Genomic DNA, 20,159 nt, shown 5'->3' on the forward strand with positions numbered 1-20,159 from the left:
TCATTTAGAAATGCAGACATGCATTAAGTAATGATACAATGTTTCTCCGGAGTGATATCACAGAAAACAGGACAAACCAAAGACTAACCCTGACAGAATCACATAATTATAACATATGGTTACAGAAGTGCAAAACAATATCATAATTTGATAAAGAACAGACGGTGGGCACGGTAAAAGAAAAGTCTCAAGTCCCGATCGACTCCCGAGTCCCTGATAGCAGGTGGCAAGAGGGAGAAGCTCCCTGCCATAAACCTCCAAGGCTCTGACAACTTGCCGATGCATTGGAAGCAGCCGACCTTAGCCGACACCAAGTCTGTCCATCCAAAAACTTCAAGCCTCCAACCAGCCCCTCTGGTACAGCCTCCCAAGCGCCATCCTCTGCCAAGGTTAGTTACACTTTAACAAGACTTCACTGCCCTCTCACAGCAGATGCGAACACAGTCTGTGTCATTCAATTCTTCTTGTCTGCACTCAAAACAACCATTCCTGTTATCTTCTCCCACTGTTTAACATGGGTAGTATGCAGACAACACGGCTAGTCCAGTTAGTACAGTGCCAGCTATTTGGGTTCTATTCCCGCTGCTGGAAATTCAGTTTGTACGTTCTCCCCTTGACTGACTGCGTGGGTTTCCTCCGGGTGCTCCAGTTTCCTCCCACACTCCAGAGGCACACAGGTCAGGGTTAGTAAGTTGTGGGCATGCTAAGTTGGCACCGGAAACATGGCGACACTTGCGGGCTGCCCCCAGCACATCTTCAGACTGTGTTGGTTGTTGACGCAAACAGCACATTTCACTGTATGTTTTGATGTTTCAATGTGTATGTGAAAAATAAAACTATTCATAAAATATGCCTGCTTTCTAACGAGGTTGGCCTAATTTAATTCAAAATGTATATCATGCAGACTCTTCTTTTGGCAGCTGTGAACTATGCTGAGAGAAGGCCTCAGTCGTCACTTGCTCTGTTCAGATAAAGGAATTTGACGCAACTGTTCAGCAGTGGTAATGAATGTCATTCATTCCCTGGTTTCACTTCCGAGCTTCTCCATGAAACATAGGAGCAAGGTTAGGCCACTCAGCCCTTCGAGTCAACTCCCCCATTCCATCATGGCTGATTTATTATCCCTGTCAACCTCATTCTCCTGCCTTCTTCCTTTAACCTTTGACACCATTCAAGATCCTATCATCCTCTGTTTTAAATAGATTGATAGTTGATAGATCCTTGATTAGTCGGGGCATGATGGGTTACGAAGCGAAAGTAGGAGATTGGGGCTGACAGGGAAATAGATCAGCTGTGAGGAAATGGTGGAGTAGGCTCGATGGGCCAAATGGCCTAATTCTACTCCTATATCTTACGGTCTCATGGTCTAAATATACCCAATAGCTTGGCCTCTGCAGCCATCTATGGCAATGAAATCCACAGATTCACAATTATAAGTTGCATTTATCTTCAAACAACATCTTCTTGTAAAGTTTTGAAGCTCACTTGGAGTACAACCAATCTTCAAGTGTTACATATGAACATACTATGGCCATTGTTATATCAAAAATAATTTTAGAATTTAGTAATAAAACTCCTTGAAATAAATAGATTAATTATCATTGTGTAGAAAATGCAACTAATCAGCTTTGACTTGTACTTACCTAAAAATGTTGTTGCTCATCGTGTTGAGTGTTAGCCGGATGTACATCTAGTTTGGATATGTAATCTTTACCCCTTATAGTGGGAAATAAGTTCTTGTACTGTGCTCATGAATGCATCCTAGACAGTAATTTTCATGAGCAATCATAATTTTAGACTAGCTGCGGAGGATAATGTAAATGTAAATGAAAAGCTTTGGAAAGCTCTCTGTTCCTTGCCCTAACGGGATATTCTGTTTTATGGGTTATAATGAGGTGTGGCACCTACCCACAAACCACGCAAAAGGATGCGGTTTGCGGAGTTGGCTCTATCCGAAAAAAAATTCTGCGTAATTGACCACATTCATGCATTTATCATTCATTTTCTTTTAATTTTATGCAGGAATTAAATTCTTCCTCAATAATGTTAAAGCTGAAAAGTCCCCAATTAAGTAACTAAATGCAGAAATGTTAATTTAATAGCTTCTGAAGTGTTCTTGAAAGTGTAAAAAATTTTTGTACTGAAAATCACATTAGTATCTTTAAAGATCTAGTTAATATATTTTTAGACCAGTGTAATTAAGTTATTATTTTGGCAGGAAAGTGGTATATAGTTACAGTGAGGTGGTCGTGTCAGATCCGATGGATTTCACACTCCAGAAATATGAGGTTGAGTCTTAACACACATAATAAGGTTAAGATTTAGTTTTATTTCTCACATGTACGTTAAAACATCGAAACACAGTAAAATGTGTCATTTGTGTCAACGGCCAACACCGTCTAAGGATGTGCTGGGGCAGCCTGCAGGTGTTGCCTTACAACCGCTCCAACATAGCGTGCCTACAACTTACTAACCCTAACCCACACATCTTTGGACTGTGGGAGGATACCAGAGCTCCCGGAGAAAAACCCGCACAGTCCTGGGGAAAATGTAGAAACTCCTTTGAGACAGTGGCAGGATTTGAACCTTGATCACTGGCACTGTAAAGCATTACGCAACTTGCAACTGTAATCCTGATTGAAATGCCTTACATACACTGAAGCAGAGGCAAACAGAATTTTTGTGTAGCTGGGAGAGAATGTAAGGAAACGATGAGCCCGTTTATCTTCATTGTGATCAAGTGATTGGCTAGCTATTTTGCTCTGCAATTAATACAATACTGTGCAAAAGTCATGTAAAGAAATCTGTAAAGTGAAGGTAACTTCAAAAATAATGAAATGAAAAGCTTCTAAATATTAAAAAAGACTATAAAGAGCAGTAAACATTAAAAAACTAAATCAAATCAATATTTGGCGTGATCACCCTTTACCTTTAAAACTGCATCAATTCTCTTAGGTACATTGTTATGCAGTTGTATAAGAAAATTGGCTGGTAGGTTGTTCCAAGCATCTTGGAGAACTTGCCAAAGTTCTTCCTGTGTGGAGGCCATACCATCTGAACCATATAAAAAATCTTGGGTGCCTAAGACTTTAGCACAGTATTGTATCTGTTTCACAATTCAAGTCTATGCCATTTTAAACCAGTTGTCACTATATATACCAAGTAACTTTTGGGTGCCACTTATATGAAGGGGCAGCACCACAATTTACAGAAGTACGCTTCTGTAAATGGGCAACACAACAGCTTAACAGGTAACTCAGTAGCGTAACAGATGGTATGGTAAACTAACGGCTTGCCTAATGCTTGGTAGCACCCGCAATCAAGTTCAATTCCCACTGCTGACTATAAAGAGTTTTTACATTCTCCCCATGACTGCATCGGTTTCCTCTGGGTGCTCCTGTTTCCAATTATATTCCAAAGACATTGGGTAGAGTTAGCGGGTGGAGGTGTTGATCAGCTTTAATTCTTGGAGAAAGTAACCATCTGGTTTCCAACAAGTAACTATTAATGCAAATTGTTTTGTTCTGGATGGATTCTCAGATTTCAGTCATGTTGTTTATCGTAGTGTAATGTGGTTTTTGCTTTCACACCATCAGCCTCCCAACCTGGAGTCCATGGACCCATTGCTTAATGGTACTGGTCCATGCCATAAAAAAGGTTGGGAACCCCTGGTTTAAACCTACTTATCTTTGCAGCTAACTCATCAGAGATCATTAATATTACTTCGTAGCAGGGAACCAACTTTGTGTTAGTGAAGCTACTTAATTTGAGAAGTTGAGAACCTCTATAAAAGACATAAAGCTGTTTTATTACACTGAGAGAGATAAACAATGAGTCACTTTTTCCAGTTTCAGAATCGGGTTTATTGTCACTTATATATGATGTGAAATCTATGGTTTTGTGGCAGCAATTTAGTGCAAAGACATAAAAATATATGTTACAAAAAAGGAACAAGAAGGTAATGTTCATTGGTTCATGAACCGTTCAGAAATCTGATGGCAGAGGGGAAGAAGCTGTTCCTATCTCATTGAGTGTCGATCTTCCAACTCGTCAATGTCCTCCTTGATGCTAGTCATGAGAAGAGGGCATGTCCCAGTTAGTGAGGGATTTAATGAGGGGTGCCTCCTCCTTTAGGCACCCTAGTTGGGCAGCCTTTTATTGATTGTGTTATAGTTACTTTTCTGTAAGTTTGCTGAAAGTGCCCACAAGAAAATGAATCTCAAAATAAAAAATAAATTTATTATCAGAGTACATATATGTCACCACATACAACCCTGAGATCCATCTTTCTGCGGGCATACTCAGCAAATCTATAGAATAGTATCTATAACAGGATCAATGAAAGACCAACCAGAGTGCAGAAGACAACAAACTGTTGGTTGAGGGGTAGTAACTGTTCTTGAACCTGGTGGTGCGAGTCCTGAGGCTCTTGTACCTTCTACCTGATGGCAGTAGCAAGAAAAGAGCATGGCTTGGGTAGTGAGGATCTCTGATGAGGGATGCTGGTTTCCTAGTGACAGATATTTACTTTGATAATAACATTTATTTTGAACTTTGAACCTTTTGAAGATATCTTCAATGGTGGGGATGGTTGTGGCAGTGACAGAGGTGGCTGAGCCCGACCCTCTTGTGATACTGTGCATCGAAGCCTCCAAACCAGCCGGTGATCTCCACGTTACTCTAGAAGTTAGCAAGTCTCTTCTCCTTGTCTAGTGGCAGTAATTCATCCACATTCCTTGTCATTGTTCTTTGCTTAAATATAAGTATTCACAATAAAAAAATGAAAACCACAGTCAACTCACTATTTTTGTGCTGCATCAGATCCAGAACAATTATTTCCTTCTCCTTTATACTTAGTCTATTCTAGTGGTGTAGTGGTATTGCACCCCAGACTTTGGAACAAGAGATCGTGGGTTCGAATCCAGCCAGCTCTTTGCACACTTTCATCTGTTCTGGATTGAGCACCGAGCTAGCAACTCAACCTCATAAAACAGACGAATGCTGAGGAAATGGCAAGGTTGCCACCCGCTGCGTTAAACAAAGCTCAGGAAGGAACTTTACCTTTCAACTTACCTCTACACTTAAGCACTGGAAATGGCATTAAACAACCTTGAATCCTATTAATATTTATGTATATATTTGTTATTTATTGCCAAATAACTATTAGACACTAACATCTATTTTTCATTTGATTCTTTTTAATACACTGAATATACTTTTGCTGAGTCTGAATCTTTTATTCAATAGGAAATGGGTATGGAAATGCCCGCAATTCGCCAGGTCTGCTGGTCTCACCTGGCAGCATGAACAAGAGCTTGCAAACCAAGTCACCCCCTCCTATGAATTTGGGAATGAACAACCGGAAACCTGACCTGAGGGTTCTCATCCCACCAGGTTCAAAGAATATGCCATCTGTGGTAAGTGGGAACATTCTCCTGTAAAACTACTTTGTCAGCTTGAGATGCAAGTGCAGCATGATTTAGGATTAATTTAAAACTCCTGCAGCATTTTATTGACTGGGAAGGAGTGCGCTGTGCTTTTCTGCCATTCGTTTTGAGGTCTGAAAATCACTGCTTTATAGACGAGTGTAAACTAGTGCACAAATTTTGAGATTACACTGCAACTGCTGCAGCATTTGACTGAATAGGAAGAGTTTGCTGCGCATTTCTGTTTCTTGCGGTGTGGTTCAGGTCTGAATATCGCAGCTTTAGAGACTAGTGGAGACAGAGATGTCTACTTCATTTTAAAATGCATCATTGCTTGGATTGCAGCCATAACCTGTAAGGCCATGCACCTAGAAGCAATAAAATGTTACGCTCAACAGTTAGTCTTCCATCTAGTATTCTCTCAATGGGCAGAAAGGATATTTTTTGTGCTGCACATTTACTTTTTCCTACATTTCAAGGATTTCTGTGAAGATCTTTAAAAGCAAGAGATTCAGCAGATGCTGGAAACCTTAAGCAGCACACACAAAGTGCTGGAGGAGCTGAGCAAGTCAGACAGTATCGATGAAAGGCAATGAGCAGTCGACATTTCGGGCCAGGTTGAAGTATCTCAGGCTGAAATATTGACTGTTTATTCCACTTCATAAATGCTTTCTGACCTGCTGAGTTCCTTCAGCATTTTGTGTGCTATAAATGTCTTTGCCTGTTTTGTTTAAGAGAAGAAAATCAATAATGTATTCACATTAATGACTCTGATAAGAGCTAATTGAAGTTTTATAGTAAATTTACTTGAGGTCTCCGTTGGTTGGGGTCGACAGTGGATGTTGTACCCCAGCCATTGACAAGCTAGTATGCAGGCCAAGGCAGTGTTGTATGGAGAGGAAGCTGTTGCCAATGCAGCAGGCTCCCCCTCTCCATGATGAACACAAAGGACCAGCAGAGACTGATTCAGTTTGGCACCAGCAGCAGCACAGGAGTTGCCAGTCAGCGTTGAACTCAATGCCTTAGGTACTATAGCTCTGGATTTCTCCCCCAGGGTTTACTCCCTAAGACTTCCCCGTGAGTGGGTGCAGCCACAAGGCAGTGGAGGTTTGAGATCAGAGTTCTCCGTCTCCTAGATGAGCTGCCAACCAGAGCTGACAAGCCCCACCTGCCCAAAGCGATTGTTTTTAAGGCACCAGTAACCCACCTTTGCCCCTTCTGTCAGTAGAAACAGTTCCACCGGGCTTTGTAGCTAAACTGTTATGTGAAGGCAAGGAGCTGGACTTGGTTGTCAGAGGCTATTTGGGTCACGCGCTATTAGGAGCATTTAGTATGTAGTGGGAGCTTATCCACACTACCTCCCCCAGCAATGACAACCTTTAAGAACCAGTAAATCTACTTAAACACAGTAACAACTTGCTGCATCAATATTTAAACTCTCCTGTTGGAATCTTCCAATAGAATTGAATGTCAGAGGCATTGGAGTGCTTTGCCTACTGTATAACACAGTTAGTGTTGGAACCAGTGGTAAATTTTTAAACAATGGACTTCCTCTATTAAGCATCAAGCTCTGTACATATATTTCGAGACCCGAAACAGGTTGCATATGCGGCACCTTATAGCTGGAATCACAATATACGGAGGGAGATTTTGAAAAGGGGGACAGGAAAGATATGAAATTTAACTTTATTTATTTTATTTTATTGAGATGCAACACGAATAGGCCCGTGGTTAGACCAGGGTAGCTGGCAGTGCAACTCGGGTGAAAGGGCATTTTCCACACTATCTCTAAATAAATTAAGGGGCGAAGTAAATTTTATCATCAAAATACATATATGTTACCATATACAACCATGAGATTCATTTTTCTGTGGGCATACTCAGCAAATCTATAGAACAGTAACTATAACAGGATCAATGAAAGATCAACCAGAGTGCAGAAGACAACAAACTGTGCAAATGCAAACATAAATAAATAGCAATAAATAACAAGAACATGAGATGAAGAGTCCTTGAAGATGAGTCCATTGGTTGTGGGAACATTTCATTGATGGGCCACATGAAGTTGAGTGAAGTTATCCCCAGGAGGATGATGGTTGAGGGATAGTAACTGTTCCTGAACCTGATGGTGTAAGTCCTGAAGTTCTTGTACCTTCTTCCCGATGACAGCAGCGAGAAGAGAGCGTGGCCTTGGTGGTGGAGGTTCCTGATGGTGGATACTGCTTTTCTGTGACAGTGTTTCATTAGATATGCTCAATAGTTGGGAGAGCTTTTCCCATGATGTACTGAGCAGAATTGACTACTTTTTATCGAATTTCTCAATATATCAAAACTGTTTTTGAAACTCTAGTCTTAGATAGGTTTTTCCGTAAACCAGTTTCCTCTGAATATATTCCTAATTTGCAGAAATGAGAAACCTGTTTGATTTGTCATGTTCAAAATAAATTAAAACTGAAATAAATGCATGCAGTTAAAACTATCATCTTAGTAAGGTTTGTAGAATAAAATATTCTAAACTCCATGTTGGATATTCAGAATTCACTGTGAGGGAGTGAGCTGGATATTCACAGTGAGGGAGTGAGTTTGATATTCACAGTTCACTCTGAGGGAGTGAGCTGAGTATTCACAGTTCACTCTGAGGCAGTGAGAAGGATATTCACAGTTCACTATGAGGGAGAGCTGAATATTCACAGTTCACTCTGAGGGAGTGAGAAGGATATTCACAGTTCACTATGAGGGAGAGCTGAATATTCACAGTTCACTCTGAGGGAGTGAGTTGAATATTTGCTGTGAGGGAGTGAGTTGGATATTCACAGTTCACTGTGAAGGAATGTCATTGACAGTGAGAACACATTTATTTATCATTGATAGCGTTCCTACTGTATAGAATAATCTCAGCTAACCAATATTCACTGCTCTTTTTCAATGCTGCCAGTCCGAGGATGTTGATTTATTGCTGGTAAGTGAGAGTTCTGCTGATTTAATCCAACAACTTTGATGAGAAGCAATATGCTGCAGGCGTTAGAAATCTGGAATAAATACTCAGTAGATCAAGCAATATCTATGGAGAGAGGAGCAAAGTTAATATACTGGGCAAGGTTCATGATTTTTCAGAAGAGCTTTTCAAAGGTTTCACAGGTACATTTAATGTCAGAGAAATGTATACAATATACATCTGAAATGCTTTTTCTTCACAACCATCCACAAAAATAGAGTGCCGCAAAGAATGAACAACAGTAAATGTTAGAACCCCCAGCTCCCCTCCCTCGCATGCATAGGTGGCAGCAAGCAACAATCACCCCTCCCCCCACCAACAAAAAAAGCATCAGCTCCCACAACCAAACACTCAGTGTGAACAAAGCAACAGCAAAGACTTTGCAGTTCACCCGGTATTCAACATACCACAGGCTCTCTCTCTCTCTCTCTCTCTCTCTCTCTCTCCCCCTAATAAGGGAGAAAGGGGTGTCTCCATTTCACAGCAAGAGGGGAGACATAACAAACAACTCGCTGGTTTATGAAGTTAAAAGTCCATTACGTCGCTTTTTTTAAGCTCTGTGCCCAAAGATCTCAGGTCTCTGGGCACGCAGCTGTAGATAATCCAACTCCCCCACTGACACGCGGATCTCCTGCCATGACATCGACTTTAGATCCGCCTGTCTCCAGAGCCCCGAGTCCTAGGCTGAACCCTTAGCATGAGAGCGAGTCCCATTCTTCTTCCCCTTCCCTGAGAGCGAGTCCCATTCCCGCAAAGAACCAAAGTCAGTGTGTAACTCCAGGTCAGGATCTTCAAAAGAGCCCTGAAAGGGAAAAATAGAGATATTAAAGATGGAAATAGAGCTGTTTCCGAAGATGCAAGGAAAGGAGTCACCATTTAGCGCCATTAGCGCCATCATCACTTCGCTCTGCCCCTCGTCCTACCCAGAGTTTTACCTAGAGATATGGGAAATAATGTATCAAACTGAAATTTTAACCATGCTTATCACTGCAAATAGTGCCTGACCTTGTTTTATTTTGAACTATTTGCATACCGTAACTTGTTTGGTAATACGTGTTCATAGTGTAAATAAGGTAGCGTGCAGGAGGTGCAGACTACCACTGTAGTGTTACGGTTAGTACGCCACTATTACAGCTCAGGGTGTCAGAGTTCAAAGTTCAATTCTGACATCCTCTGTTAGGAGCCTCTGTACGTCCTCCCCATGGAATGTGTGGGTTTTGTCCAGGTGCTCCCGTTTCCTCCCACAGTCCAAAGACGGACCAGTTATTAGGTTAATGGTCACTGTAAATTGTCCCGTGATTAGGTTATGGTTAAATCGGAGATTGCAGGGTAGCATGGCTTGAAGGGCCAGAAAGGCCTATTCTGCACTGTATCAATAAATAAGTAAATAAATAACAAGATGTAAATCAATACATAATGCATAAAATGTAAACTAATTCTATTCTTTCTTTGGGAAAAGGCATTAAAGGCCTATCCCTAACTGTTCTCAGATTCAAAATTACGTTTATTATCACTGATCTGTGTTGGCAAATTTGTTGCTTTGAGCCCCTCTACTATACTAGTAAAATAAAATAAGAATATATAAAAGATAAATAAATAGTACAAGAGAGGATGAGATAGATAGATACTTTATTGATCCCAAAGGAAGTTACAGTGTCTCAGTATCATTACAAGTGCACAGAAATACAAATATTAGAAGAGAAGTAGAAAGAATAAAAAATAAGTTACCACAAACATCCGAACAGGAGGGGGGGTCATCACTTCCCCAGCTATAGGTTGACTCATTATAGAGCCTATTGGCTGAAACTAAGATTGACTTCATATAGTGCTCTTTGGAGCAGCACAGCTGACTTAATCTATAAACTAAAGATGCTCCTCTGATCAGCCAAGGTGGCATGCAGAGGGTGAGAAACATTGTCCTGAATTGCCAGGATTTTCCGTAGGGTCCTTTGTTCTACCACAGCCTCCAGTGTGTCCAGTTCGACTTCTATAACGCAGCCAGCCTTTCTAATCAGTTTATTGAGCCTGCTGGCATCACCCATGTTGATGCCATTGCCCCAGCACACCACTGCATAGAAGATTGTACTGACAACAACAGACTGGGAGAACGTGAAGGAGAGGCCTGCATACTCCAAAGGACCTCAGTCTCCTCAGGAAGTAGAGGTGACTCTGGCCCTTCTTGTTCACAGCCTCTGTGTTGGTGCTCCACTCAAGTCTGTCATCCAGGTGCACCCCCAGGTACTTGTAGGTCCTCACCACACCTATGTCCACACCAACAATAGTAACAGGGAGCATTGCAGGCTTAGTCTTCCTAAAGTCCACTGATGATTAGTGAGGTAGTGTTCATGGGTTCATCGACCGTTCAGGAATCTGATGGCAGAGGGGAAGAAATTGTTCCTAAAACATTGAGTGTGTGTCTTCTGTCTTCTGTACCTCCTCCTTGATAGTAGCAGTGAGAAAGGAGGCATGTCTTGGATGGTGGGGACCTTACATGATGAATACCGCCTTCTTAAGGCATTGCCTTTTCAAGTTGTTCAGGACGTTGGGGAGACTAGTGCCCATAATAGAACTGACTGAGTTTACAATCCACTCTGCATTGATGCCTCCATACCTGACGGTGACACAACCAGTCAGAATGTTTTCCACCGTACATCTGTAGAACTTCGGTGACAGCTCAGACCCCTAATGAAATATAACTGCTCGCATGCTTGCTTTGTAATAGCATAGGCCCAGGATAGAACTTCAGAGATGTTGATACCCAGGAACCTGAAGCTGCTCACCCTTTCCCCTGCTGACTCCTTGATGAGGACTGGTTCTCCAGAATTCTTCTTCCTGAAGTCTACAATCAATTCCCTGGTTGCCCCCTTCTGCCACTGAAACCTTTCTGGGAGTGGAATGGGAAAGTTCTCGGAATTAGACCCAGTGATGTATTTTCCATCATATATTTTCTAGTGCAAACAAAAGCCACTTTAATACTGCAAACCTTTGGAATGACTGGAAGCAGGTGAATCATTCTCACTCATTCAAAGACCTAGACAGAGTGGATGTGGAGAGGATGTTTACTGTAATAGGAGAGTCTATGATCAGAGGCCACAGCCTCAGAATAAGACATCCCTTTAGATCGAAGATGAGGAGAAACTTCTTTAGCCAGAGGATAATGAATTTGTGGAAGTCATTACCACAGATGCCTGTGGAGGCCAAGTCATTAGGTATATTTAAACCAGTGGTTCTCAATTAGTAAGGATGTGTGTCTCCCCCTCTGTCTCCCTCTCTCCCATCCTTCCCCTTTTATCCTCCTTCTCCCCCTCTCTCCCTCCCCGTCCTCCCCAGTCCTGTCTCTCTCCCTCCCCAGTCCTGTCTCTCTCCCTCTCCCCCATCTCTCTACCCTTCTCTCTCCTCGTCTCTCCTCTCTGTCACTCCCCTTTCTCTCCCCTCACTATCTCTCACCCCCTCTCCCTCCCTACCCCCTCTCTCCCCCTCTCCCCCCTCCCCATCTCTCTGCCCTTCTTTCCCTGCCCCTCTCTCTTCCTCTCAACCTCTCCCCCTCCCTCTCCCTCCCTTTCCCTCCCTCCTCCCTCTCTCTCCCCCTCGCTCTTTCCTTCTCTCCCTCTCTCCCTCTCTCCCCCTCCCCCCTCTCCCCCTCCCCCTCTCTCCCCCTCTCTCCCCCTCTCTCCCCCTCTCTCCCCCTCTCCCCCCTCTCCCCCCTCTCCCCCCTCTCCCCCTCTCCCCCCTCTCCCCCCTCTCCCCCCTCTCCCCCCTCTCTCCCCTCTCTCCCCTCTCTCCCCTCTCTCCCCTCTCTCCCCTCTCCCTCCTCTCCCTTTCTCCCTCTCTCATTTATCCCCCTGCACTCTCCCTCTGCAGCCATTCTCTCCAGCTAGACTTAGGCACATACGTATATATAGTTAGGGTGCCTAAAACTTTTTGCATTGTACATTAGTAATTTTATGTATTGCACTGTACTACTGTCACAAAAAAAACAAATTTCTTGATGTATGTGAGTGATGATAAATCTGATTCTGATATGGGTCGCTATTGTGGACTGAGAGTGGGAAGTGGGCAGGGAGAGGAGAATCATGGTTGGGAAAAGGGGAAGGGAGAGTGGGGTACCAGGGAGACATTCTGTAATGATCAATAAACCAATTCTTTGGAACCAAATGACCTTGCCTAGTGTCTCAGGGCTGGGTGTCTCTGCACCTGCACTACTCCCCGCCCTGGCACTCCTTCTCTGCTACCTGTCCCATGGCACAACATCTTCTTGATTCCCAACATTCTTTGCTCCCGCCAGATTTACAAACTCTCTCTCTGCTCCACATTGACAAACACAGTACTATGCAAAAGTCCTAGGCACCCTAATGCCTAAGACATTTACACGGTACTGTAGAAGCAGAATTAGGCCACTTGGCCTATCGCATCTGCTCCACCATTCCATCATGGCTGATTTATTATCCCTCTCCTGCCTTCTCTCCGTAACCTTTGGCACCGTTACTAATCAAGAATCTATCAACCTCTGCTTTAAATATACCCAATGACTTGGCCTCCACAGCCATCTGTGGCAACGAATTCCACAGATTCACCACCCTCTGGCTAAAGTAACCTTATGCCACTAGGCAGCTTCACTTATACTTAAGGCTCACAGTTCCTTGTGTATGGTTTCCATTAAAACATAAAAGCCAGATTTAGGTGGGATGTAGATGGAGAGAAGTATAACTTATCAGAATAGACTGGAGAAACTGCTGCACCAGAAGTTATCCATTTGAACATCATTGAAGTCTTTGATCTTTCGGATATCAACTGAGAAATTACGTGCAGTCCTGCTAAAGATCTCTCACTCTGAAGTAACAACACCACCACCTACTGGTTTTGCAAATATTCACACTTACACCCTGTCCTCACCATTAAGATTAAAGCTATCCAACCACTTGAGAACAATAACAGGAATCCACAATTTTTTTTCATAAAAAAACATAATAGCAGGACATAGTGCTTATTCCAACTGTTTTCCACAGGGTCTTTTTCCTGTCACAATAACAAATCTTTATTGGTGGCTGACCTGGTTACTATAGAAATGCTGATGTAATTGGTTACCTTGGGAACATCTAGTCTCCTGAAGTGTGGGTAAATGATAGGTTTCGAAGAGTTCTTCAAGGCCAGTAGTATTAAATTATTCATTTTATTTTTTTAAAAAGTCAGATTTTTTCTTGTTTCAGCTTTTTCCTGTTGGGTCTTAACAAGTAAGGTACTGAGATGGTCTAAAAATTATATTTAAAAATCACAATTTTGTTCCTTTATAGAATCAGAGAATAAATAACTCACAAGCTGCACAGTCATTGGCTACACCAGTGGTTTCCGTAGCAACGCCTACTCTGCCTGGGCATGGGATGGGAGGATACCCTTCAGCCATTTCTACCACATATGGTACTGGTAGGTAATTCCTTTCACTGTGTTATGTCACTGGTAGCAGAGTGCCACAAAAATTCTTTGTGTCTCTGAAATACTAATATACAGGTGAAATGTAATTCCCATCTGCGTCCATATGGTTTAAGTTACAGGCCATGGATTGCACCTGGCGCTGCTATAGAAAGCACATGTTCACTTTATAAGCAAAGAATTAATGTATTCCGTGTTATTTATCAGTGTCTAAAGTTGAGGCATGGCTGCACACAAACTGATTCTTCTTTTAATCATTGTTCTTTCTTAACAAAGTTTAAAACTCCAGAGAAATGTGGCAGTACTGTGCAAAAGACTTGGGTACGTATATATAGCTAGGGTGCCTAAGAATTTTGCACGGTACTGGAGTCATTTTATGTATTCCACTGTACTGCTGCCACAAAAAAATTCATGACATCGGTGAGTGATGATAAACCTGATTCTGATATGGGTCTCTATCATGGACTGAGAGTAGGGAGGGGGCAGGAAGATGAGGAATCATGGATGGGAAAAGGGGAAGGGAGAGGGGAGGGAGCAGGAAGCACCAGAGAGACATTCTGTAATGATCAGTAAACCAATTCTTTGAAATCAAATGACCTTGCCTGGTGTCTCAGGGCTGTGTGTGCCTGCACCCGTGCCACCCCCTTCCCCTGCCACCCGTCCCACACCCTTCCTGCGGTGCTCCACCCTCGCCATTCCCAACATCCTTTGCTCCCGCCAGATCTACAAACTTGCTTTCTGCTCCACTTTGACAAATACAGTACTATGCAAAAGCCTCAGGCACCCCAGCAAATATATATGTGCCTATGATTTTTGCACAGTACTGTATTTTGACTCCTGTGGAGATTTTATCAATATCCCATTGGAAATTTATTATATGTATCCTTTGTACTTAGTAGCCACCTTACTGGGTACAGGGATGGAACCCGGTGTCTTCTACTGCTGTAGCCCATCTGCTTCTTGGTTCACGTGTTGTGCATTCAGAGACCACTATGGTATCGTGTGGTTGTTTGAGTTTGTGTCGTCTTCCTGTCTGCTTAAACCTGTCTGGCCATTCTCCTCTGACCTCTCTTAATAACAGGGCTCACTGTTTTTCACACCATTCTCTGTAAACTCTTAAACACTGTTGTACATGAAAATCCCAGGAGATCAGCAGTTTTTGAGATACTCAAACCACCCCATCTGGCACCAACAATCATTCCACGGTCATAGTCACTTTTATTACATTTGTTCCCCATTCTGATGTTTGGTCTGAACAACAATTGAACCTCTTGACCACGTCTGCATGCTTTTATACATTGAGTTGTTGCCACAAGATTGGCTGATTAGATATTTGCATTAATGAGCAAGTGTGTGGATGTACCTAATGAAGTGGCCACAGGAATCTGTAGCTGTCTGATTATGTTCTTGGGAGGTGTTTCCTGATACTGTACATAGGATTCTATTTTAAATTTTGTTGTTACATGTAAATGTAAGTCTCACCTGAGAAAACTTATACTAAAATTATTTTGGATATTTTAATTTGCTTTATGTAGTCAACACCAGTCTGAAGTGTTTACTGTAAAATATAAAATGAATGTTGCTTGGTTGGAGTGTTGAAAATCAATTCTGCATCAATATCAAGTTAAATTTTCCAAATTGCAGAAGTTTGTTTTGCTTGTTATCTCTGTCAACTATTGACGGAATACCAGCTCTGTCAACTGGGCACCGCGGTAGCTTAGTGGTTAGCACGACCCTGTTACAGCTTGGGGTGTCTCGAGTTGAATCCCAGAGCCCTCTTTCAGGATTCTGTACGCCTTCACATGGAGTGCTTTCTCAGACTGTTCTGATTTCCAGAGGAAATTCTTTCTTCCCAGAGTCCAAAGATCTTACCAGGAAGGTTAATGGTCATTGTAAATTATTCCATGATTAGGATAGGATTAAATCGGGGTTGTCGGGGGTTACTGGGCGGCAGTGCATCAAAGACCCCGAAGGGCCTGTTCCACGCTATATCACTAAATAAATAAATAAGAACACACACTTGAAAATCAATGTTCTTAGTGCAGTACTTCCAAAAACTTAACTTTTTAAGTACTTTCAATAAATTCATTCACTCCAGTTTGGAAAAACAATACAACAGGTGGTCAAAATTTCCCAATACATCACCGGCACCAGCCTACCTGGCGCACGAATATATATCTACAGAAAGGTGTCAGTAAAAAGGCAGCAACATCATAAAGGATCCCACCCACTCTCATGGACTGTTTGTCCACTCCCATCAGCATCCACACCAGGACCACCAGCCTTAAAAACAGTTACTTTTCCCAAGCAGTAAAGCAGATCAACACCTCTACCCACTAACCCACCCCTTCAATCACCACTATTTTATCATTTCCTCTCAGTCACCTTATGTACCTTGCTACGAAAATCCAGTGGACACCTACACCATCCACAGGGTCACCATGAGCTGATGGTGACTCAACATCACTTAACACACAACAAAGGCATCATCCCCACCCACTCTGCTCTTGGACTATTTGTCCCACTCCCATCAGGGAGGAGGCTATGTAGCATCCACAACAAGACCACCAGACTCAAAAACAGCTACTTTCCCCAAGCAGTAACCCACCTCCACCCACTAACCCACCCCTACACAACCCTAACCACCACTACTTTATCCTTTCCTGTCAGTCACCTTATGCCAAGCATCACCTTATAGACATAAAATCAATCCATGTATATGCTATCTTATGTATTTATATTTATTGTGTTTTTTATCTTATTGTGATGTTTTTATGTGCTGCATCAGATGCAGAGTAACAATTATTTTGTTTTCCTCTACACTTGTGGATTGAGAATGACATCAAACAATCTTGAATCCTGACTTTACAAAGCATTTTCTTTTTGGCTGATTATTTTGTTGGCATACTAACCAACCATGATCACCCACACTCATACTTCATGAGCCCAGATACAGAGGACCTGTCATTTTGACCCATGGCATTGCAGACCACAGCCCCATGGCCTGAGTAATCAGTGGGTCTCTGGCAGTGTGATGAAGAAGCCCTGCCCTCAGTTGCCTACAGAAGCAGCTTTGACATCTGTCAACATTATGATATCCCTCAAAGGGACGAAAATGCCACCTCTGCCTATTCACCTCCATTCAGGGCCCCACACAGTCCCTACAGCTGAAACAGTACTTCATCTGTGAATCTTTTGGGGTCGTCTATTGTATCTGCGGTTTCTGTTGGGGCCTCCTCTACATTGGTGAGACCCAACATAAATTAGGCGAGGGGTTTGTTGAGCACCTCTCTCCATCTGGTAAAAACGGCACTTCCTGGGGGCCCACTATTTTAATTCCTATCCACATTCCCGTTCCAACATGCCAGTCCATGGCCTCCTATTATGCCATGCTGAGGTCACCGTCAGGGTGGAGGAGTGGCACCTCATATTCCATCTAGGTAGCCTCCGTGCTGATGACATGAATACTGATTTCTCCAATTTCTGATATATAATTATAAAATCTTATTGTCTCTGTTTTCTCTCTTTTTTATTTTTCCCTCCCCCTTCCCTCTTCTTCCATTCCTCACTCTAGCCTCTTACCTCTTCTCCTCCCCTACCTATCACCTCCCTCTGGTGCCCCTTCTCCTTCCCTTTCTCCCATGGTTTACTCTCCTCTCCTGTCAGATTCCTTCTCCTTCAAACCTTTAACTTTCCCATCACCTGACTTCTCACTTCCTTCCCCTCCCCAACATTTTTTATTCTGGTGCCTCCTCCTTCCTTTCCCGTCTCTGTGAAAGGCTTCAGCCCAAAGTGACAAAACTTCAGTCATTCCCATAGATGCTGCATGATCTGCTGAGTTCCCCCTGGATCTTGTGTGCATTGTCAAAGTTATAAGTTTCTTTAAAGCATAGGGTAGAAGATTGGCTGAAGGACTGTAATGTGAAAAACCTAAGGGAAATTTGGATAGGTACATTGATGGGAGGGGTATGGAGGACTATGGTCTGGGTGTAGATCAATGGAATCAGGGAGAAGTTTGGATAGGTACATTGATGGGAGGGGTATGGAGGGCTATGGTCTGGGTCCAGGTCAATGGGACTAGGCTGATTAATAGTTTTGCACAGACTACAGGGGCCAAGGGGCCTGTTTCTGTGTTCTAATGTTCTATGTTCTAAGATTAGATGGGTAAAAGTAATGATGATATATTCTGGATTTCAGAAAGTATTTTGTGATGGTTATAATTAATTGTTACTGCTCTGATTGAGAAAGGGGTTGAAGTGATGTGTCTAAGGATTACCCCTGAGTTCTCTGTACAAATCATTCTGATTTGAAATAGAATAAATGTGCTGTAGACACATTTAAAATACAATAAACATGTCAACAGCTCAATTATTCTGTTTGCATGGAAAGGTATGTTTTTCTCAAACAGCAATAACGAAAGTAATCATGAAGTTGACAGAATCAGACTACAACTAGAGGACATGGGTTAAGGGTGAAAGGTGAAACGTTTAAGGGGAACATGAGTGTGGAACGAGCTGCCAGCAGAAGTGGCGGATGCAGGTTTGATTTTGACATTTTAGAGAAGTTTGGATAGGTACATGGGTGGGGGGATATGGAGGATGACGGTTGATGGGACTAGGCGATTAATAGTTTCACATAGACTAGGTGAGCTGAAAGGCCTGTTTCTATGCTGTAGTATCCTATTACTCCATAAATCTATAATGGACAATAAAAATTAATGTGGAAAACTGTGAGGCAATTCATCTTAGGAAGGAGATCAAAGAATTGAATGTGTTAACTAGAAAGAAGTTGAATCACCTGATTATAAGAAACATCTTCAGACACTGGGACTGTTTTGCCTGGAGCAGAAAATGCTGTTTTTATTTTATTAAATGAAGCATGTGTTGAAATACATAAAAAAAAAAGACTAACTCTTCTACTTCAGGGGTATGTGACATAACTGTCAAGTTCAAAATTATCATTCACACGATATGGAGACCAAAAAACCTTTCTTTACACATATGATCAGAGTATGGATTATTTTGCCACAGGTGTTATTGGAGCTACAGACCACAACATCCGATGAATGGAAAATAAATGTGATTTAGAGCAGAGGAGGATACTATGGTCAAGAGATGAAACAATGAAATTAGCTTTAGATTGCTAGAGTTGGCCCAGAGATGATGAAACAAATGTATAATTTGAGGTTACCAGGAAAGTTAATGAAGGGAAGGCAGTGGACATTGTCTACCTCAGGGGTTCCAACCTTTTTTATGCCGTGGACTCCTACCATTAATTGAGGGGTCTGTGGACATCGAGTCGGGAAATCCTGGACTTTGACAAGGTCCCACATGGGAGGCTGATCAAGAAGGCTCAGTGGCTTGAAATTCAGGTAGTGAATTGGATTAGACGTTGGCTTTGTGGGAGAAGCCAGAGAGTGGTAGTAGATAGTTGTCTCTCTGACTGAAGGCCTGTGACTAGTGATGTGACACAGGGATCAGTGCTGGGTCCATTGTTGTTTGTCTTCTATATCAATGATCTGGATGATAATGAGACAAACTAAATGACACCAAGATTGCAGGCGTAGTGGCAGCTAGGAAGACTATCAAAGTTTGCTGCGGGATGGGCATTAAAGAGAAGTTTGGAGAACTAAATGGATGGGAGGGGTGAAGAGGGCTATGGGAGGAGGCAGGTGGATGGGAATAGACAGAATAATAGTTTGGCATCGACTAGATTGGCCAAAGGGCCTGTTTCTGTGCTGTAGTGTTCTGTGGCTCTATGTTTATGACAAGTGTCTGGAGTTGAAGTTACTTGATTCATTTTAGCAGTAACATACTCCCCATAGGTTATACCTTAATTTACATTGGATGATTTGCGCTGTATGCATGATGCATAGTAATACATATTCCTGTAAAATACTCTTAGTGGCCACTTTATTAGGTACACTGGTACACCTGCTTGTTAATGTAAATATCTAGTCAGCCAATCGTGTGGCAGCAACTCAATGCATAAGAACATGCAGTCGTGATCAAGAGGTTCAGTTGTTGTTTAGACCAAACATCAGAATTGGGAAATGTAATCAAAGTGACTATGATTGTGGAATGATTGTTGGTGCCAGATGGGGTGGTTTGAGAATCTCAGAAACTGTTGATCTCCTGGGATTTTCGTGCACAGCAGTCTCGAGGGTTTACAGAGAATGATGCAAGAAACAAAACAAATCCAGTGAGTGGCAGTTCTGTGGGTAAAAATGCCTTGCTAATGAGAGAGGTATGAGGTGAATAGCCAGACTGGTTCAAGCTGACAGAACAGCGACTAACTCAAATAGTCACACA

At 42.4% G+C, this 20,159-nt stretch overlaps 1 protein-coding gene across 13 annotated transcripts in view; it reads left to right on the forward strand.

Annotated features, from left to right (window-relative positions):
• The window catches only part of mef2cb (myocyte enhancer factor 2cb), a 289,923-nt gene that overhangs the window by 256,803 nt on the left and 12,961 nt on the right, over positions 1-20,159 (forward strand). For all 13 annotated transcript variants that reach the window (XM_072281243.1, XM_072281245.1, XM_072281254.1 and 10 more), the window contains 2 exons: positions 5,248-5,417; positions 13,713-13,842. In XM_072281243.1, coding sequence (XP_072137344.1) covers positions 5,248-5,417; positions 13,713-13,842 — 300 coding nt within the window. The remainder of the gene's footprint in view (positions 1-5,247; positions 5,418-13,712; positions 13,843-20,159) is intronic.

The sequence above is a fragment of the Mobula birostris genome, chromosome 17, assembly GCF_030028105.1.
Source record: "Mobula birostris isolate sMobBir1 chromosome 17, sMobBir1.hap1, whole genome shotgun sequence".
NCBI classification, from domain to species: domain Eukaryota; kingdom Metazoa; phylum Chordata; class Chondrichthyes; order Myliobatiformes; family Myliobatidae; genus Mobula; species Mobula birostris.